The sequence below is a fragment of the Pieris brassicae genome, chromosome 3 (assembly GCF_905147105.1).
Source record: "Pieris brassicae chromosome 3, ilPieBrab1.1, whole genome shotgun sequence".
NCBI lineage: Eukaryota > Metazoa > Arthropoda > Insecta > Lepidoptera > Pieridae > Pieris > Pieris brassicae.
The window spans coordinates 20,369,399-20,393,332 of record NC_059667.1 but is presented as its reverse complement, the minus strand read 5'-3'; the positions used below and the strand labels follow the sequence as shown (position 1 = coordinate 20,393,332).

Below are 23,934 nucleotides of genomic sequence, written 5' to 3'. Positions count from 1 at the left end.
ACTGATACGTAACGCATTTTTTTACAGAAATAGGAAATGGTCCAACGCCATCCCACTCTGCACACCAATTTCAAACTTCACATCGTCAGATTCCATAGCCATGTTGAACGGTGACATTGACGCAATGCTGTCAGATGGCGCCATCTTGACCACAGACATATCTAAAATCGAAACGCCCGCCATTTTATCCCCACAGAGTTTAAAAGCCGCCATGACACGAGTAGCTGCGACAAGGCTTTTACGCAGAGCGCCCATAGAAACTGTTAAAAATAGAATTTATAGGGTAAACCGAATTCTTCGAAGGGATACGGGAAGATAATTATTATTTGTGGGTAATTTTATTTATACACGACCGGTTATTGCCAAGTATTATATATAAAGAGAGCAAATGTGCTCAGGTTTACCTTAGCCTGTATATACAGTCTATACATTCAATTAAGGCAAACGCTTCTGCAATAAATACAATTTTAAACTAATATTAAACTATCCGATGTAACTAATAAAAAAATACAATCACTTCGTTGACCCATAAAACAGAGCCATAAAAAATTACTGACTTTATGCGTTGAGTATTGTGTTAGTTACAGTGTAGCCCCAAACCCTATTTGTAACGACCAGTTTCACATGACATAGTATTTTGAGTATATAATCGCTGTTTCATAAAAAATATTTTTGAATAAGAAGCTATCAAACACATACTTCATTCCAAACCACTAAATGCGTCGTCCAACGAATTGATTTTGAAATTTTTATTACAAGTTCTATTGATTCCTAAAAATAAAAAATATTGCTATTATAATATTTAGTCAGAAATGACTTATATAAAAATATATTTATTAAATTAAGTAGATATTTTATTTTTCGTAGAGCTTTGAAAAATGTTTAACGGTTATAATGGTTTAATAATTACACCATTTTGACTAAAGGACGTGTATCTAATGTCACATCTTTTCATAACAATTAAAAATGTATATAAGCCAAAGAAATAGGTTTTATCAATTATTACTGTACTTAATAATTTATATTCCTATACAATTTTAATAAGTAAATTGTAGTTATAAGTAGACGTAGACAATCAAAGAAAAAAAATATTTAATTTTTTATATTAATATTTATTTAAAAATAGTGATTTGCTCAAATTTTATATTGTATATAACTCGGCTCAATAATTATTTCTAGAATCTTCCGTCATTACTAATTACTATAAAGATAAGAGTATCGAAATGTTCAAGAATTTTCCTAGTGACAAATACTGTATTTATTGTAAGATTTTCATTTATCTATGTATATAGCCTGTACGCGCTTACGTCAAATTTTACGTCAGTGTTTATTCCGAAAAAAATCGTGCATTTATGTTTGTCAGTAAAAATATCTACTTAGATTGAGCTAACGAGTACGGAAAAATCAACTGCTACTTATAATTATCGGAGGTAATTTTTTTAAATATTAAATCTAATGTATGAGATTTAATCTTGATTAGCGTAAAAGGCATATCACTTCGCTTGTTTATATCCAGGTGTCTAACAAGATATTTTTTCTTGTTAGTATAACTAATTATTGTGAATAAATAATTAAGATATATTTGGTGTTTTATTTAGTATCAGAACTAGAGTTTATATGAATATTTGTTTCATTCATTAAGTTACTATAAAATACTATTCTGGTGGGTAATAATTACAGTTATAGCTAATAATATCACTTTATAATATCTAGTGAAAAACGCACGCATTTTTGCCTAGAATGTTGTAGTCTACTTACCTGTCAATCAGTAATCTCATTCAGTGCAGGTGATAATGTATTTGTTAAGTATACATTGCGTTGTTTATTGATCACTATTAATGTATGTAACAGTAAGCCCGCAATGTATTAGTACTTGTAAGAATATTACCTGTTCGCGCACCGTTGCATTCAGAAATGTCAAACGTAAAATGGAATGCCTGCGACTATGTTATCTGCTCTGCGCCTCACTCCTCAGTTAAACGCGCGCCGTTGCTGTCGCGTTACGCGTCGCTAGCGCCATTTTACGAAAATTTGGTGGTATTTATTTTCAAAAGAAACGTTATAAATTATTTACGCAGTGTTTCACAATTAATCCGATAAACTAATGTGTTAAGTTATTAGTGTTGTGTAAAAACTGATATGTAAACCAAAAATGCTCCGATAAAGGTAGGTTAATCACAAAACTCATTGTAATAATTAAGATAATGTTAAGCTTCGAATGCACGTTTTTCTAGTTCTATGTCGGCAAATAGATGACGTACTTGTATAATAAGATAATAGTTTTTACTGGTGTGCACAGTGCACCTACTTAGAGAACAATGCTGCAATTTAGTGTAGTTTTTGCTATGCTTTTCACATTGCACGTTCATCGCTAATCACAAATTCTTTTCGTAGTCCCGTATTAATTGCCGGTATATGGAATTTCAATTCCAGTCCCAAACGTTAATATTTTCTTATTTAATTTGCAAGTAATGTTAAAAGTATGTCAATCAATAAATCTAATAAAAAAATGATTAGGGAAATAAGATTTTGGGTAAGTTTGAACCTGAAGCAATAAAACTCTGTGAAAATTCATTTCTCTAGAATTATAATAGAAGATTACGATGTATCGTTGACATTGACATTAAGCAAATATTCAAAATGATTTCAGATTTAGAGGGTAATCAACAAAGTTTTTGTAAACATGAACATTTTTTTTTATAAATAGGCAGGTATGAGAAATATCTTTTATTCCCAATTTTCGATACCTGATTCTCATCATTGGAAATAAAAAAGAGGTAGCAGAAAAAGGACAGGACAGAGTTAGTTTGAAAAGGCTGGAGGAGACTTTTACCCGAGGAGGGGGTTCCGATCTGAAGGATCTTATCTATCATATAGGATATAAATGATAACAAGAAAAAAATATAATAAAAACTAAGCTGTATATATTTTTTGGAATTAATGGAAATTGAACGGCCTTATTTATTATAGCTATTAAAAAACCTTAATCTACGAAACTTAGGCTTTCCAACCCGAAACAAAAAGTTTTACACCGGCAAACTAACATGTAACCAAGAGCTTCACTAGTGAGCTACTAGTCACTTTTATACCTTTTACAATATTAATTTTGCACTGCAAATAGCAAACTCGATAATACTAGGATGTCCTAATTAGCATCTACCCTCTAACAAGTTTAACTGAATCCTTTTAGCTTCTTTGTTTGCGGAGTTGAAAGAAATATTAAATAATAACATCTAGAAAGTTCTTGATACATTATTTTCTATACGTGATACCGTCTGAAATCATTAGGGGAAACATAGATCAATAGAGAATTTGTATTGATTCAACTATTGGGTAATAGCAAGAAACGACTGAACTAGTTAGTGTTTAGAAATAGATTAATCTTACATTTAGGAAATTTATATCGCATAAAAACACAATATATTTGACAATATATAATATATTAAAATAGATTGTTTAGTGTGATTGCCATATCAATATATTTAAAACATAAAATATTTTACTATCGATACGGTCACTATAAGATGTTGTTAGGTTAGCTAATTACGTAATAACTAAGACTAGGGACTGTATAAATTAACCGACTTGCTTTTACTTGGATCTCACAAATTTTTACGGCAGAAGAACATAGCGAGACTTAGTTTTTTTACAAGTGATATTGATGGCTTTACATACAAAATATGTCTATGGGTGTCTAAAAAAGAATTTAAATATAGTATAAAAACGTTGATCAAGTTAAACAATATTAATATTTTTAAACGACTTCAATGAAACCAAAGGAGTTTTCCAACGATTTTTCGTTAAAAAGTTTTGGACGTTTTGGGATATTTATTTTAAACACTGCGAGATATTCTTCATGTTCAAGAGTATATGGAATGGTTATTGAACACTAATTTGTTTTGTTCTAGTTATACGGCTTCGCGCTTTCCGTGTTCACAAGGTATTATCTTTCAATATCCTATACCGGTCTCAAATACTAGGATTCATAATAAAATGTTACTCTACTACAACTTTATTTAAATATAATCTATCACCCATAACTTGGCAAGTCGGCGCATGAGGGCAAAATTGAAGCATTGTAACGGAAAGACCTAAACACATTCTTATTTCAAAATTGAATTTTCATCACATCCAAAACCGAGAAAAATAATAGATATTTGTCAAACATATTTTGGAATTGTACGCCAAGTAATATTTGGCTTTGGGCCCATTTACATAAATCTGAAAAACTGAGAGTAGATTTGTTTATTTTTGTATTCTTAGTGTAGTTTGTGATCAAGTCAGATTAGGGTACAACCGAAAGTGTATACCTTTTTTCATTCATTTTACATGATGTTTTAATTATTTCTATGGAGTTAAAGAGCCAAGCCAAGTGAGTTAACAATGTAGAAAAAAATTGGAGCTGTTTTAAGGTGGAGCCGTGAATTAAGTGCGATGGCGGTAGTTGAAGCTATGATGGAATATATGTTAAATGAAACACTTTGTTTAAAATATGAGTTTATAACTAACATTAGATTTGGGGTAGTGGGATTGCGACGCTAACATTCGACTCATAAAGTTAGGTGACACTTGACTTGACACGACTCGACAAGTGTTTTTCTTAAGAATGTTGTATTACAATTTATGAGTGTGGTAAAACTAAAGGGCTCATTTTGGCTTCAGCCTTCAAGTGTGCGATGATGTTGTTCATCAATGTAAGCAACATTTTGTTTACGCTTCTACTTATTTACTACATTATATGTAACTTAACTAATGTTAGGTTACATGAATCGACAAATTTACCAAAGATTGTTATATTATGGCGGTCCAAACATAGTAGACCTTGTTTATAGATATCGTTTTGTTTAAAATCAAAACACACACAATATTTATTAAATTACCTGTAAAAAATAATTGAATCTTGGTTTGAGGTGATTCACCTAAGTCGCAATTCGATTCGTCACGACCGACTTGCAATTAAACTGTTACCTTGAACCCATACTTAAAATACAAAACATGTAACCAATCACCACAAGTTATGTATTATGGAGTATCGTGCTAACTAAACGTTACCTAATTGTTATTATTCGTTTGAAATTGCAAATTTTATTCCTTCGAAGACAATATTTATGCTGGCTTTTTATACCCTAATGGAAATTTTTCATTTACATATATTGGAAACTAAAAATAAATCAATGGCGCTACAACCTTTTTAGGTGCCTTAGCCTCAGATTTCTGTATCTGTTTCATGATCATTTGTTAATCGAATAGGCAAGTAGGTGATCAGCCTTCTGTGCCTGACGCACGCCGTCGACTTTTTGGGTCTAAGGCAAGCCGCTTTCCTCACGATGTTTTCCTTCACCGTTCGAGCTAATGTTAAATACTGGAAACTAATAGCTAAAATACTATCCACGGTCATCTATTTTTAAAAATATATAATTTATTATCAAATAATAATTATCAAGTGGTTTAAACGTGCGACTCCCATCCCTGCTCGTGCATCATCGGCTCGTATGTACATTTCGACTTTCTGTATATAACATTCTCTTGTACGGTGAACATCGTGAATAACTCCTTAGACCCAAAAAGTCCACGATGTATATCAGGCATAGTAGACTGATCGCCTACTCGTCTATTAGAAATAATCGCAGAATAGATACAGATCTGAAGTCTATTAGGTTCTAGCGCTATTGGTATATTGATTCAATAACGTTTTCAAAACGATTATGGCTTTAGTGGCGAACGTTAATTAATTTCCTTTTGATAAAACAAATAAGTTTTTCACGGATGAAAACACTACAATGTCTGTTACCAAGTCACTAAGGCAGGCAGGTATCCTGGAGAAATTTGTGGAATTGTATGGTTCTACCCATTAAGCCTAAATCAGTATAGCTAAGTGCTTCAAATATAAATCTGATGTAAGCTGAAGTTATGGAGTATAGAGAGAAAGATCATATCTTCACCATTTTCTACTCTGCTTTTCAGTCTGCAGTTCTTGTCTCTTTTGTCTTGTTACACTATACCTATCCAATAAGCGTCGTGGATATTCATCAGTATTTTACATAATATATTATTAGTATATCTAGTTTTTGCTTTACTTATTTTGCTAAGTTGTAATAAAACATATAAAACAACAGCAATAATTAGATTTGTTCACGGTCGGCGCGTATCCTCGTGACGACCTTGCTTAAGTTTCCTCTTCTGTGAGACGTCTGAAGTCGCTCAACCATCACAAAAACTGTTTACTTAGCAGCCTGAAGTCAAGTACATAAGCTACTTATTGTTTTATCTTCAATCTCCAGGGTGAAATAGAAATCATACTACTTCGAGACTCATCGCTTAACGATTTCGTAAGTGGACTGTTACGCCTGGGGTATCATCGTCATCATTAGTAACAGGATTCCTGGTCAGAGCACGAAATATAGTTGTAAGGATGATATGGACACTGTCAGTAAAACAGTACACATTAATCGCACAATATAGCGACATTTTTGTCATAGTTTCTTAGGGGTTATATGTCATTTTAAAATATATTTTAATTTTTTGCTAAGTTAAAGATTAAACAATCCTTTTGTTACTTCATTTAAATATTTTTTTTATACGAATTCTTCCTTTACAATGTTTTGTATATGGAATGCGTATTTGACATTCGTGTTCCACAGAATGCCCATCCACAGTTCCATCATCTTGTTGACGTTCATAAATGTACTTGGTTACCTATATGAATAAATTTATATTGGATGTACGACGTAATAAATTTTAATACTATTACACCGCAAATAGTGCAAAGTATAGTGTACGTATTCGACGGAAATGGTAATTCTACGGAGCATAGAACATCGATTATTACAAAGTCAAGGTTAGGCGTGTGTTTGCTATTTCCACAATAATTTGCATCTACAGTCAAAATATGTAATAACGACATCGAAAGGACTACTCATATTTGGATTAAGTACCTAAAAACATAGTATTCAGCCGGGACCTTTGATTTTGGTCATTGATATGTATTCATGTATTTATTTGCATTCCATAACGTTACAAAAGATGTTTAAGAGGCTTAAAACTATGTACAATATTATGGACCCTGTTAGGGCACAGCAAAAGAAGGCATTACAAAACCTATATAACATAACTAATAGCATATATAACCGGTATGTTGTACTAAATGATGTCGTAAACAGTTTAGACTTACCCAAACTAAATTTAATATTTTTGTTTCTATAGAAATGAGCTTTTGATAAACACGAGTCATAAGTTAATTTATAGAAACATCGTGACTATATTATAAACATTATGTTATATATAGATATATTAAAGATTATTTTTTGACAATATATGTAAAATATTATAGGTATTCAAAATTGTAATCTACAACTTTATTTACATTTGTACATTCACATAAATACATTTTTATTACATAAAAGTCTTATGTAAATTTCCCTCGATTCTAGTGCGGTAGTAATCTCCCTATAACGCGTTTACGTATAACGCGATATCCTTTATCCTACTTTCCCTATAACGCAGAGATTTGTCAAGTTACATTTATATAGCGGTAATTTATAATGATTTTTCGCTCCATAGTTTCCCGTACCTTTGCACCTGATTCAATTTGTATTGTTATAAAATAAAACTAAATAAATTTATCAAATTCGTGTTCAAAGTGTTTGAATTGTGCAAAAAAACGTTTATGAAAAATCTCCTACTAGTTCATATCGTGTTTAAAACCTTTTTTATTTTATTTATTGAGAAAGATTTACAGCTTATTACTAACTTACTTACTAAATAAAAGATTTATGTATCTTTTTACTTTTTATTTTGAATGTATATTTTTAGTTTAGTTTGTTTTTTTTGTTCCTGTTTAGTTTGTCTTAATAACTGTATATAACAATATTTTCGCACTTTTTGCCTATCTTATGTAATTTAATACATTTTTTTTCTTTACTCAGAGTGGTGGCCTGGAAGAGATCGCTCGAAAGCGGTGAGGCCGCCAGTTACCCTCCTTTTGATTCAATTATGTTCAATTTTTTATATTTTTTATATTGTAATGTAACGCTAATAAATAAAATAAATATAATGTTCTTTTTACGCCATTAAATAAATGTCTACGTATAGTTAAGTACTAATAATTAATATATATCAAAGAAAGTAATAAACTAAGTAAAAATTAAGAAGACAGTTTTTAAACGGATTGAAGCTATGTATTATCATTATGAATTTAAAATTATGTAAATAATTATAAGTTTATAATAATATAGCTTCAATCCGTTAAAAAAGTATTTTCTTAATGTGTAAAAGCTATGTTAACAAAAGACAATAGTAAGTAAAAATTTGTTAAGTAACACTTAACAGTTATAACTTATACAATTATATAAACGTATGAGTAACTATTTATTTCTCTGAGGAGCTCAGATGTCATAGCTCTCCTTGCCGACACTACACTTGAGGCGAATAGGTCAATATCACAGGTTAAACTGTCAAACTTACATGGTAAGTAGACTAAGGCAGTTTAATATGTGTAGCAACAGTGTTGCAAACAAGAAATAAAAATATACTTTACACATTTCAATTACAAAAATAACAATAATAAATTGCATAATCACTATCATTAAACCATTACAGGGCGTCATAAAATTTAACTGCTCACGATGTGTAGTTTAAAGTATAATAATTTATTCTTGTATGGCAATTTATTTATTCCTTTAAATTGTATTTAATTTTTACATTGTAATATAATAATAAATAATATTTAGTTCTGGTTTTGTATTAATATTCTGAGCGATTCATCGGCGCGATTTGAAATCTTTAAATTTTTGATACTGCTCCACTTCGACACCCTTCCCTTATATCTTGTAGTTTTACTCCATTATATACTATTATATAATACAGTGGTACCTCGACATACGAGTTTCGTTCCGTACAATCTTCCTCATTGAAAATAATTGAAATGCCACTATCCGTTCCATCTAAAACACTCAGTTGATTTTGTTGAGCATTTATAAAAAATAGACACATTCTTCAGACACATGGTTATAAAAATAAATGTACAAAAAACAAAAGACTTATAAAAAATGTTCGAAAACGAGTGAAACAAACGACTGAGGTCTAGTTTGAGGTGGGAGAAACTGTATTGTACGATTCCTCGTACCTCAAATCTTGCTCTCAGCTGAGTTTCATCATCAGACTTCGAGGCAGAATACGAACACCACCTTTATCACCTCGTTCATCGGTCCACAACTGAGCAATTTTTAAGGCAGTATTGCCCACTGAAGTATTTCCGAACGAATGCAACTTAGGGTATTTTAAGAAAATAACGAACCAATTAATAAAAAGGGCGGCAACGCACTCACGAGCCCCAGGCATTGATAGTGTCCATGGGCGGCGGTATCACTTAACATCACGTGAGCCTCCTGACTGTTCTATAAAAATAAAAAATCTCAAAGCAAAATATCGCTCGCTCGGCCGCGTGTATCTCAAAACAATCGTATATTAGGGCACAGCCTACCACTGTATATTATTTCATCGGAACGGATGCTAGAAAATATATTAAAATGCTATGCTTCCGTAATATTATTAGGTGAGCCGGTAGTATTTATTTATTAATAACTATATAGCCAATGCGATAGTTGTGGACTTTATACCTGTAGCAAAGGACGCTCGTACGAATTCACTCTGATAACATACAATAATATCGATTGTTTCGGAGACTGTATTAAGCACTCGCAACGACTTCTTCGTTCTCTTCTCTAGGGACAAAAAACATTGCCCTCCGTCTCAAATAGCAGCTTTAAAATAAATTGTTCTTATAGAACACTAGAATTACCAATAATTCCCAGAAAATTTAACAACGTACGCAAGTTAACTATCGTCGGTTATAGCTCTGTGTATATAAAGATAATATATGATATTGGAATATGGAAGTATTTATTATAATCAAGTATTCTCGATCAAGAGACCATAGATGTAGAGGAAGCTACCGTACGTGCAAGCGTCATACTTGTATAGGGATGTGATCCGAACGAAAATAGTACCCGTTAAATTGGAGAAAAAATGTGGTTAAATATTCACATTATTTTATAATAATGAGGATTTTATAATATTTGGATGAGGTAAAATAAACTACTAAATTTAATAGTCCCTGTATCCTTAGCCAACATTTCATAATAACATTGTCCGTGGCATAGTGATAAAAATATTGGGAATTGTATACATTTCATGAGTAAAAAATAATGAAAAAATCTTGCTATTCGAGGCTCGTAACCCACAGTTACCTAGCTTCCTCGTGATCGGGGAAGTCTAAAGAAAAAATTATAAACATCGCTTCTCATATGGCGAAATTTATTTAACAATAATTATTATCAAACTATAAATTAAACATTATATACACATTGATATGTTGACATTTTACTTTACACTTACTTATTAATTATTACTTTTATTACACGGGAATATAACCTGTGACTATGAAAACTAAACCATACAATAGTTTTAAATGTTTATACTAATGTAAATTAAATACTTATTTATACGATATTTGTATCACGGCAACCATTTGTCAATAGCCAGTTACCGTGGTTACGAAGACGTCAAATAATATAATGATAAATTTGAAATTTCATTTGCCAACCCTATTCCCAATGTCCATACACGCATGACCGTCTGCCTCCCTCGCACATGACGTTGCATCTCGCTCGCACATAACTGTCCAGTCACAGGTGATTGACTAGAACAATGGCTCGAAACAAAAAATTAATATTTTTTGAAATTGTTTAAATGCACTAAATGTGCAGGTGCCGTTATGAAAGTTAATTTTATCGTTAATGTATTATTAATATTTTCCTTATGAGTGTAAACATATTGCGAGAATCACTCACGGAACACACTTTTCTTGAAAGTTAACCATTGGGTAACACACATCCATACTTCAGAGTTTCATTAATTAGTAGCAAAAACTAAAAACAAAACAGGAAGATATTTAAGGGAATTTAGATTACCTTATCTTCCTGTATGGAGTAGAAACGTGGACGTGGGAAGGCAAGAAAGGCCTTTGAGATATGGTGGAAGCGAATGTTAATCATACCATGGACTGCGAAGCGCACCATTGATCTTGACCTAACTCGTCTTTCGATAACGAATTATATCATATTTCGGTCATACAATGCACAGAAGCCATGAGAACTTGGAGAACCTGATCGTGGTTGGTACCACAAGAAAAGGAGCATGTGACCTTACACTGTAATAAGAGAGGCGCTAGACAGAAGCCGGTGGAAATAGATAGTTCCAGATGTTTCCCGGCTGACCACGACGCTGAGACATGATCTACTGACTGAAGAGAGACTAACTTAACCCAATATTACAAGATACATCGTAGTCAATATAATCTCCTAGTATAATACTTTCAACTAAACCAGAAAACCAGTTCCGACTAAATAATATGCTTTGTGTTCACTCCGTTCATCGTTTGATCTCAATAAACTACTATCTTCAAAGACAACATTTAAAAAATCGGACACTAAAAATTTATAAGAAATTAGCTAATAAAACATAAATTTCAGAATTATATCTTTGTATAATGAGTTGTTAGGATGCCCAGTGTGTTCATATCGATTCATCAACCTTTACTCCCTAGTAAGGTATTTGGATCTAGATATTCAAAAATTCAAAATTCAACATCGTTCATTCATATAGGTAACACAATGGACACTTGTGAACGTCAAAAACGGAAATGTATAGAGCATTTATTACTGTCATGAAAAATATCTAGTACGAAAACATAGAGGTGTATAAAAACACGGAAAATCACGACGCATTTACCATCCGTAATTTGAATATAGAAACTACGAGTACGTTTCCATTCACTAATAAACAAGAATGCAGAGAATGTTTGATCAATAGATTGCATCATCTACAATAGGGCTTAGGTACTCACAACTGAATGAATTTAGTAGTTACTACAACTCGATTGAAGATTTATTTAATTTTGTAAATATTATAATTAAATTTGAAGTACAAAAAAGGTTTTATAATCGGTTGAAGGTAGGGATTAAAGATCGGTACATTGCCGAGTGTATGATGTTGTGGATTATGAATTGTTTTCTTGAGAAATTTATTTTGAAACTTAGTATTGTCTTTTGTTAACATAGCTTTTACATATTAAGAAAAACACTTTTTGAACGGATTGAAGCTATGTATTATTATTAAAAACTTATAATTATTTACATAATTCTATTTTTTTCCGACGTTTCAGCAATAATACATAGCTTCAATCCGTTCAAAAAGTGTTTTCTTAATTATGTAACTTTTAATTTCATAATTTATTTAAGATTTTGGGTATTTAGAAAGTCATTTGAAATGATGTTTTTACCTTTAGTTAACGCCCTCATTTATGCATTTAATAGATAATAGAGAAAAAATATTTATGTGGTGAATACCAACTACATAAAGATTTGGTAAGTTAATCGAAAAATCATTCCGCTCCTTTATTAAGGTAATGTTAAGATTTAGTTTATTTTATATGTCATTATAACAGTACAAATTCCTTTACTTAGTAACTTAAGAGTTACCTAAAAAATAATTTAAGCGAATACAACTAAAAAAGTTTTCAGGACTAAACAGAGAGAAAAAAAATCTTTATAACATATACATATAACAAGATCTTAAATTTATGGAGTCCAAAAATTCCTTTATAAGCTACCCTCAGTTTCAGGTGTGATTTGAGGGTAAACACATAATAAAGCGCAGAATACAATATTTTTTTCCCTGTCTCTAATATTTAACCATCAGCTATGGCAGCTCGGCAATGACGTGCCAATTGACAAGTCTATAAAACACCGAACGTTTTAATGGGTGGGCCATATACTCCGGAGGGATCAAAGTCACATTGCAAGTCCTCGACTGGAATCCTTGGAGCAAAAGGATACTTGATCGCCCAAAAGAAACCTAGCAACGTAGCATCATTGCAGAGGCGAAGAAAAGGATTGACGTGGTGTGAAATTAAAAGAGCCGCCCAGGATCAGGATAGTTTTCTAATGAGCTGAATGTCCTCTGCCCCACTTGGGGGACATAAGACTTTTAGAAGAAAATATGTCCATTCGCTATTACTTACAAGAAACATAAAAGATAACAAAACAAATGTTTTCGGTTTTTTTGAACGAACGTAACCTACTATATACGTGACAGTTTTCGTCAACTCGATTCTATAGGGTTTTTCGAGAGTAATTTCTAATGTATCTGTGGATCTATTTCTACAACTTCTACATATCTTCCACATTTATAGAATATCGTTGCTTAATTTCTTCCTGTTTTGGAATAACTACCTACATAGTAATTTAACAAACCTACACAATAATTGATTGTTTAATAATTATTCAATTTTGCTTGCATTCGGCTCAAGGTTGCTTCGAAGGTTTCGATTTAGGGTTGTCATTTCTATATCAATATAATGCTCACATTTGGAGTAATCTTTACAATGTTGTAACAATCGAATACTAAGGCAATTAATTAAAGTAAAATATATTCCTATTGAAATTTTTAAACCATCAGAATAATAGTAAAACAGAATATGAATAATTTTAAATCTAATGTATAAAATTTTCGTGACACGGTGTTTGTAATTAAACTAAAATGGCTTGACTGATTTTTGTGAAATTTTCAAGATCAACACCTATTTTTTATTTCTTAATTGAAACGTATGCCTTCAACTCTGAGGTTTATATAGAGAAAAATTTACAGAAAACCCTAAACAGTTTGCATTCTGGAAAACCGAACAGTCTCTGGGGTAGCCTAGCAAAATGTGTCATGTTGGTATGCACTAAAAAGTAAAATCACGTTAAGGAGAAACGAAATTCACGAGGGCCAGCTAGTATCGCATTTAAACTTATTCGATATTTAAAATTATATCACAAAAACACTTGATACTTTTATAAACCCATATAAATGTATACATGCTTTTCTTACGTTTTATATAATCGTCAAGGCTCTTTGCTCTTATTCGTTTTAATGTCAAAATCGATAATGGCAGCCCTACACTGTCATTGTCGGTAATGAGAGTCATGGCTTCACCCAAACAGAGGGTTAAACAGGAAATTAGTTTTTGATACAGATAACAACGTATAACAAGGTCTAGACTTGTGATAAACACTTTCATTCAAATTGTGTTATGTATTTTATACCGCACCTATGTAATCCTTATAACGCGTTATTTCCACACTATTACGAGGAGATTTCTCAAGTCATATTTCTGTAGTGTTAAATTGAATATTGTGAATTTACACCTGTTTGAATTGTGTAATTAAAAAAATAAAGTAAATATCTTTGTTGAAACTCGACTTCAATAAAACTGTTAAAGTACTCCTGCACCGCGATTTCATATAACGCTGTCCAGGTCTATCGCGTTATATAATACTGTATATCGTAGAATAATCCAAAAATTTAGGAGGATTTTTGGATTATATTAATGTAAGTTCATGTTAAATTATTTCAGTCATCATATAAGTGTTTATAACTTATTTGTTGTTATTTTTTAAATATCGTATATGTAGTTATATGTTTATATTACGTAAATAACTTAGGATACCTTGATGCTTCAAGAGCATTCCTTTCCTTAGAAACTAAATAGTTAAAAGTATAAAAATACAATCAATACAACATACAAACACTTAGCCTAATGGAAAATCTTTTATTCATAATTACGTCCTTAACACACGATGATGTGCTGCTGTGGGTCGAACCTAGTCTCAGCAGCGCAATCTCGAGTGATAGTTCTTATGGGCTAGAATGCGTAAATATATTTTCAACGTGAATATAAAATACTACGACCTAACTAGTCGTGTGGCTGACTGAGCTTATTCTTTACAGTATATAGAGTTGAACAATGACGATGAAGATAAGGAACATGTAAAAGGCAAAAATCTACGGCTCCAGACTCAATAAATGTGTCAGTCCCTACAGACTCATATAAAATATACCTCTTTAAAAATCTGACCAGGACCTATCTACCGATTACTACTTGTACTTTTAAATATCGAAAATTAGAAGAAATAGATACAAAGTATAGATGTATGTTTTGTGTCGTGGTTGTAAAACTAATTCCTTGCGTAACGCGGGAAACGTATTAACAGGTTACAGACTATATCGAAATGTCAATAATTAAATGACATTACAGATAGCATTCCGGTCGGGCATCGAACACGCGACCATTAGACACCGCTAGCGTCAGTTAGCTGGAACGAATCGTGCGCAGATACCGTTCCTACATCCAGTTATAGAACTGGATGCGACATTATCTAGGCGTCCAAAATTGTTTTACGCATGGACATTTCAGATTAACTCCTTTAAGTTAGATATGTCGTGTCAGTACAATTGATTTACTATTAAGACCAAAATATCGTTGAAATATACTATTAATTTGCCTGGAATATTATGACACATGACTAAACCATCTGAGTAAAACTTGTTGAATATTATCACGACAACAACTTTAAATTGTGAACTTTATTTTACTTTATTAGTCTATAGAAGTACACATGGGGAGAACTTGGCTATGCCAAAAAAATTCTTTATGTTGTATAGGAAAAACACCTTTTGTATGGCAATCAAGGTTTATAACAATTTACCGAAAGCTTTGAAAGATCTTCTTTACTAGAGTTCTAAAATCGAATTCTATACTACCTGTGAAGAAAAAATATTATTATATTAATGATTATTTGTGTGATATTGCATAATTAATTGGATAATATATCTATAATACATAATGTAATGTAATATGAAACTTCTATGTAACATTCTAACTTTTAAGATAAATTTGCATGTAATTATATGTGGCAGAATATGCGAAGTTTTGATTATACCACCATCATATTTTCTACCAAACTCTTGCTAATAATTTATTATTATTATTCTTTATAATTGTATTGTATTACCGGCATTTCCAGTACTGTAAATTCGTGTCTCCACGCGTCGAATATATGAATATATAATTCAAACTTCCTAAGATGGCGGCGTTATAATTTGTATGAGGCATCAGTTTTACTGCGTTATAAGCATGGTTTTATACTCAACAAGCTCATAATCTAGAAATAGAGACATATCAATGTAAATTGGTAATATAGCTGCCGGAATTATGCCATTTCCCTGCTATTTATCGAGTCTGTCAATAGATACACGGGTGAGAAATAGATAATAGACGTAGCTATGGCGCGTATAGTATTATTTTGATTTGTCTAAGATAGATTGATCATGTTGGTTGTCTATGACTATGATGTTGATCAATCACAACTAAACGAAACGCGCCAATGTTTCGCTATTCATTCGCAATATAGTTCACATACATCACTCATGTGTCAAATGTCAATAAAGCGTCAAATTTTGAGATAGTAAGCGGGCTGTACCCACCTATAATGTACCTTTAGCAATCGGTTAAATATTTTTTTTTAATCAGTATGAACTAAATATCTAGGTTAGTTTGATAAAAATATTATTAGCAGTGTGGGTTTTAAAAAGAAGGTAAGCAAGAAGGAAGGTAAATAAGGATACGAAAGCTAATGCTTAGGAGGTTTCGCTATGTGGAACGAAGGAATGAGAAGCGCTCAACAAATAGGATATACAGTCAAAACTGAGTAGGTGACAACTGGTCCCGTCATTGTGCCCCCCCTAAAAATTATATATGTGAGAAACCTGTATAGTGTATAAGTGTATATACATAATTGACTGCCATCATTTTTCTCGCGTAAACCTCTATAAGTGATATTGATACTTGAGTATACCACTATAAGTGATATTTATACTTGAGTATACCCCTATAAGGGATATTGATACTTGAGTATACCACTATAAGGGATATTGATACTTGCGACAGTTAACTTTTGCTACTCATGACTAATTCTTAAATTTCGAGAGACTCTTATTTAATTCAAACCAAATGTGCGTTATTGTTTTCAATTATTGATTGATCTGAAAACGAGATCGCGGTCTTGAGTTCTAGGTATCCAGGTATGACTGTACAAGGTAACCGTGGATGGTAAAATCGGATACCTGGTCGAAATTCAGGAAGTAATATAGCAAGAATGATAGTAATAAATAAATTATATATAGAGAAAGGACAAATAACCAAAGTACCCGTAACCGACGAACATGGTGAATGTCATGAAAGTGGATCAAGCGAGAGAGGTATATCAGGACCGTAGCAAGTGGAGAACCGTTTTTGCGTTTCTTAAAGCAGTTTTTGCAGCGAACCACCAGAATGTTGCCCACTGAGCCAGCTGCCCGCTGAACAATTTCCGAACCAATTCGACTTAGGATCCTTCGACATAAGAGCGTACCAACTCTTAAAAAGTCGGCAATACACTTGCGAGTCTTCTAGCGATGTGTGTATCAATAGGGCTGAATAACTTGACATCAGGTGAGCGTAATGCCCGTTTGCCTCTTATTACTTTGAAAGAATCCGTGGTCCAATTTACGTGGTTGTGTGATATCAACGTAGACTCAGACAGAAGTCTCGTTATTTACTTAATAAAATGTTGTTGTACTCAAAATTAAATAAAAAACAAAATTTATAATCAATTCAGTGTTAAAGGAAAATGGGACAAGCGGGAAAATGATTGTACAATGAAATGTCCTTTACCAAATTGACGAAGGTAAATAAAACAATCAAAGGAAAATAGATCGTCAAACTAGATTCCAACAAGGTTTTCTTTTACAATTCAACGCAGTTGACTAAACTAAGACGTGTAAATATTTTATTTAAGAATTCATTAAAAACAAAACTCATTGGTTGAGATAGTGTTTTGTCTCAGCAATATATTTGCTTACACAGGAGCGATACAGAAAAACAAATCAATGACGATTTGAAATCTATCGCATATTTCGAAAAAGTAGTTAAAACTTGAAACCTATTTTCCTATTTTAAACCTATCAAATTATTGTTTATAGTCGAAAACTTTTTTTTTAACTTCACCTTGTTCGTGGTAAGTTAAAGTTCTAGCAGATACATCCTGTAACTCCGGTAGAAGTTTACTTTGTGAGCTTCTGAGAGCGGTTATGCTCAGGAAAGTTTTACTAGAGCCTCGTATTTTTCTGTACAAAGCTTACAGTGGGTCCAACCCCACATAATACGTTTTAGAAGTACGTAGGGTGTTTCACCTTATCAATAAATAAACAACTACTTACATATTATATAGTTTAATAAAACCCACAGGCTTTAGTGTGTAATACTTTTCTATCCATTGTATAAGCTATTGTCCCGGTATTAACACTAAAAATGTCATCGAAGCGGTATAATATACTTCTTTAATCCATTTATGCAAATGACAATACATAAAATATAATTGAATTGTACTAATGAGTTAATAACATTAAAACTCACCTAACCTTGTGCAGGCTTTACGCTTAGCACGAATTGGAGCATGCTATGATGTTAATTTATACATTCCGACATTTTAACTACTGTCTTATTTTATTCTATCTTAATATTCAGTAATATTAAATAATTTAAAAAAAAAACTTTTTTTTTATAATTTTATATATTTTTATAACTATAATTTTAAATTTTTCTCGATGTTTCGCGTGCTTTTATTTAAAATAATTATAATACATAGCTTCAATCTGGTAAATAATTGGTTTCTTTAAATGTGTAAAAGCTATGTTAACTAAAGACAATCTTAAATAATTTCATCATTGGACGTCGAGGCAGAAAACGAAATACCAACCGTATCACTTCGATGTCCGTCGTTCCATTGATCGTTTTTAAGACAGTTTTTGCCGCACCACTATGTGGAAGCAGCTGCCTACTGAAAAAGTTCAATTTCTTAAAAGGCAAGCGTTCTGGCAATGTGAGAGTACATGGTGTCACTAACATCAGGTGAGCACCCTGCTCATTTGCTGTTATATAAAAAAAGAGTTACCGGCGCTACTTAAAAAAAAACCCTTTTGTTTACAGTTTACATCTAAAATGTGTCACCATCTTATACATTCGTCCTATAATGAATCATTATATTTGAACGGTACAATTTCGACAATAATTTAAACAGATAACACGCTGTTTTACGCAGCAAGATGTTGTCTAAATAAAGTAACGGTATACAAACTACACATTGTTAGTATAACTCGATTACCGCATAGATTTCCTAAAGGTGTCATTATTATCAACAATTCCATTCATCACCAGTTAAACATGCTTGTTTGTTCCTGCATTGTTAATGAACGACACGTTGATTGACGCTTTAGTAAATATCCTTTAGGATATCCTGTGTGCTTTAAAAAAACATTACATAATAAATTTCTATAAATTTCTTCTGTACAAACATTACTTGTCTACATCGTATCCCTAACTTTCTTACTAGCCACTAACTGACGTGAGACTGATCTTAAATTATCGTGATTTATGTATCTTTTTACTTTATATTTTTAATGTATCATATTTTTAGTTTTGTCTTAATAACTGTGTATAACATGTATTTCTGCACTTCTTGCCTATCTTATGTAATTTAATACATTTTTTTTTACTCACAGTGGTTGCCTGGAAGAGATCGCTCGAAAGCGATAAGGCCGCCAGTTGCCCTCCTTTTGATTTAATTATGTTAATTTTTTTATATTGTAATGAAACGAAGTGTTAATAAATAAATAAACATAGACTAATATAGAAATCATACAATGAACGATTTGATATACAGTGTAAACTCGTGTACCAAATCTAACGTCCCAACATACGTAACGTAACTTTGAATACTACACTGAAAGTTGCAAATAGGAATTGATATTTTTATCGATCGTTCAAATCAATGGCAAAGTGACAAGTATCTCATTATAATTCGTAAATGTAATCGCTATAATATAGACAAAAAATTCACACACAGTTTACAGTTTTAATGTTCGTAGAGAGGTTAAAATATTCTAGGATAGGATTCAGAGTAGAGACATGTGGAGAAATCGGAATTAAATGTGGATAATTACTCCAGATGCTTATAAAGTTAAATATTGTTCGTTACGTTAGCTGTAAACAGATGTTGGTTGCTTAAGTGATATCTAGATTTATCGTTTGTTTGATAATTTCACAATTATATGTAGGGCGTGAGTAATCTGATAAGAGTGAATGAAAAGTGATACAATTTTTATTATATACTATAAACATAGACTAAAAAAAAATATTTTTTATCTATATACGAATGCCAGAAGACGAAATTATAGTAGCCCAAACGGATTAATGTAAATTTTGACACAGTTAAAGCTTATACGGAGCAGTGCATGAAGCCATTTTTTATTATTAAATTAACATTCCACAGACTACTACTTGAATGACACATTGACGTGTATTTTTCACGATTCAATAGACAACATTTTTATTTTAATCGCCTCTGATTATAAATATATAGCCTTCGAAAAACGACCCTTACAAAATTTAGAGTTAAATAAATTTGTTAGAATTTTGGACCACTAAACGAAAAAAGTTGTTTCTTAATTTTTTTTTATTTTTAATTAAAGAGTCATTAATAATATGTATTCCTAATTCATTTATTCGATAATTTGAGCTAAATTTGTTTACTTGCTTACTTTACTTACTTAATTACAAAATTTTCCAGTAACAGTAAGAAGTCCTACATAGTGACACACACTTAAGTTACTCATGATAAGATTATCATGATAATTCTACTGTTTATGTGTAGGGATCTTGACCTATGATTTGATTTTGATATAATTATCCTTAATAGTAATTAAAAACTTTTAAAAAAACATACACATCGAATTGTATACCTACTCTATTTATGGTGTGTAATATAACTCTATTTTCGTAATATATAAAATTAATAATTATATTTGTTTGTGAGTAAAAAATGTTAATAACTTGGGCTTCCTGTAAGCGGTTTTATTTTAATGGGAAATGTAAGGAGTGCAAAAGTTAAGGGAATTATAATTTAAAATAATTAGGAAAAATAAACGTTTATTCTAAACACCAATCTATTTCTTCATATAACAGTGACAGTACATATTTACCGGAAAATGAACAAAAGGTATTCATGAACGCTTTAAAAGGTTGTAAAAATGATTACTACTTTTCTTTCGTATCACACAATGGCAGTGAAATGAGCATAAATAAACTAACATTCGTCATTATCAGCTTAGGCTGAAATCTTTGTTAAATTCGTTAGATGCAAAGAAGATGTGGCACAAACAGCAAGGACACTAATTGAAACAAAAATATATTTTGTTTATTTATCTTAAATTAAAATTCTGATCTTACCGTAAAAACTTAATTGAAAACACTCCATTTTTTGTTTCAGATCAGCGGATAACGGAGCGATATCAAAGTTTTCGAGTTTTAGTGTCAGTGTTCCAAATTCAAGTTTCGTCGGCATTGGTGTTTTTTTTTCCAAAAAGCAATTTAAATCAATCCATTAGTATAGATGTTCTAAATTCGAAAACTACCTTGCGAGTGAACTGAATTCTACAAGTTATTACTTCTAAATTCAAAATGTCGTAATTCGATCGTATTAGTATGATCACGTTTTGCATTCATACATTTTTATTTGCGGTCTTGTATAATGTATGAGTATGGGTGAGCCAACTATACATAAGACTTGTGTGAGGGTGAACTCCGCTGATGAGGAATCGAGAGATGAGGTGGACCATGACTTACCAAAGAAGAACCCTTTTATACGGGTAAGTGTTTACTTTTATAAGGAGAAATAGTTAAATACTAAGCAATATTTCTATTTAAATAATAAGATAGTAAGAAAGTAGTGTTCTTTTGATGCGCTTAATGTGAAGTGTCTTGGAACGGAGTAAAATTATATTATTTCATGGTATTGTATATAAAACTTGACATCAATTAAATTACTATATAGTATTAAAATATTTTTTAAGTCCATTTTCGAAAAGTATTATCTTAAAGAACTAATCATCAATCTAAAATTATGAAATGATTAATTACTAATTCTTACTTATAAAAACGAAATCAATCGAAATACGCTTTTTTTAAGTATACTTTCACATCTACACGCTATCATGGAATTAAGTAGAAACAGTTAAATAAAAATAAATTTCTATAATAAGGTCGTCACATCATCAAGTAAAAAATAAATAAAAAGTAAAAGAAGTTAGACCGAGCCAACTAACAGTGAAACTTCCCTTTCCGCATCTAGTTTTTTTTCTTGTATGACCGGTATTTGTTCCTGTTTGAGAAAGTTTTCAAAATACGCGGAAAAATCAGTTACCTAACACAGGTTCCGGTGTTTAGTTGTCACTATGGTATTAGAAAGCGTTGCACACCAATGGATGCACTGAATGGAAGTCCTACAAAGCCTCAAACCCCTGTTGAAAACCTCATATTGTAAGTTAATAACGCTCTGCCACTGCGATTGTCATCCCTGAAGTCGTAAGTTCAAATTTCACCTACCTTGTAGCCTAGTACTAATAGACTTGTCTATGTGCGCATTTAACACTCGCTCGTACGTTGACGGAAAACATCGAAACGAAACTGGCTTGCCTTAAACCCTAATTGCCGGCGGCGTGTCAAACATAGAACGCTGATAACCCACTGACCTATTAGAAAACCGTGATCACGAAACAGATAAATAAATCTGAGGCCGAGGTCTGAAGGTTTGCTGCGCTGCTGCATTTTTTATACTCAGGAATACTATAACATTCTAATGGATTGTTTTGAGATTCTTCATAACAAAGATTTGTTTGTCTATTTATATTTTATTATTAATTATTTATTTATAGATTAGATTCGTCTTAAAAGCTTTAAAAATAAGCTTAATGTGCAAACCTAGATAAGCATTTTATACCAGATTTATTATCACTATAAAGTACTAACCCAGCTATATTATTCGCACTATTGAAGGCGCCATCAAATGGAATCAATGTCTGTCTTTTTAATGTCCTATTAAAAAGACTTTTGTAATATATTATCGGTATAAAACATAGTGAATGTACAGCATCTTAACACAACTGTGGGAGCAGACTTTCTAACACAATTGTATGTTGAGAGCGAATTTATTAACCTTAAATATGATCGAATGGTAGACGAATGCGCGTAGAGTGTATATATATACTTATATATGTATATAACCCAAAAGAAATACTCGCATTTATCGACCTATTAAGTTAAGTAACACTATCAGTCGTGAATCATGATTGATACGTCGTCGTCATATAATATGTATTTTAATCCTCGCAACTGTTCGCTACAGGATAAAACATATGTTTTCTGAATTAACTAATATGCAATAATAATAATACAAAGCCTTTTATTTCTTGCCAAGAACAAAGTAAACTTAATACTATTTATTATATATATAATTTTTAAGAAAAGTAAATTATACTTATTATTTTTTTCGATTTATTTTTATATCTATTTTCCAATTATTTTGCAAGAACCCTTCCACAGGTGAAGGCCTCCTTCAAGGAACTCCAGGTATCTCGGTTTTGGGTAAGTTGCATCCAGCTGAAGCCAGCCGTTTTGCAATATCGTCCGCTAATCTCATGCTGATGCTCCATTCTAGGCCCCTGTGAGAAGTTTCGAGTTTTCTTTTTATCTTCTCTGTCTATTTCCAAGTTTACCAAGCATATGTTATATATGGCAACAGAATATTAACTAATAAACTGTTGTTTTATTATTAAAAACCGTGTGTTAGCCGTTGCGTACTCAAGCCTGTGTCGTTCAATACTCGGCCATCGCCAAAAATTATCATGAGGATATTTCCGGAGTAGACATCGTCCGGGAGACGGGGCGTCAGACAGGAGACGTCAATCCCACCAGATCTGGTTTTAGTAAATTAAGTCCCTAGGAAAGATTTGACACTCCCCTGCTGCTAACAGGGCCACAGATCTACCTGATCGCAAGTTTGATAGGCTATTAACCGCTAATAGCCTATATATAAAAACAATATAATAAAAATACTTGATATTTCTACATTACCCATTGACACTTGCTCATACGACGAAAGAAACAAATGCATCTGA

The 23,934-nt window shown here is 31.8% G+C and overlaps 2 protein-coding genes across 6 annotated transcripts in view; both read left to right on the top strand.

The window, feature by feature from the left end:
* LOC123707539 overlaps positions 1–806 on the top strand; it is a 68,662-nt gene extending 67,856 nt beyond the window's left edge. For all 4 annotated transcript variants that reach the window (XM_045657660.1, XM_045657659.1, XM_045657658.1 and 1 more), the window contains one exon: positions 28–806. In XM_045657660.1, the coding sequence (XP_045513616.1) occupies positions 28–319 (292 nt within the window). In that variant the 3' untranslated portion in view covers positions 320–806. The remainder of the gene's footprint in view (positions 1–27) is intronic.
* Positions 807–1,980: 1,174 nt separating this feature from the next.
* Positions 1,981–23,934, top strand: part of LOC123707210 (rhophilin-2) — a 69,053-nt gene continuing 47,099 nt past the window's right edge. The window contains exons 1-3 of one of the 2 annotated variants that reach the window (XM_045657072.1): positions 1,981–2,166; positions 3,909–3,940; positions 21,249–21,627. In XM_045657072.1, coding sequence (XP_045513028.1) covers positions 21,514–21,627 — 114 coding nt within the window. In that variant the 5' untranslated portion in view covers positions 1,981–2,166; positions 3,909–3,940; positions 21,249–21,513. The remainder of the gene's footprint in view (positions 2,167–3,908; positions 3,941–21,248; positions 21,628–23,934) is intronic. The other variant, XM_045657071.1, reaches the window with a different exon arrangement.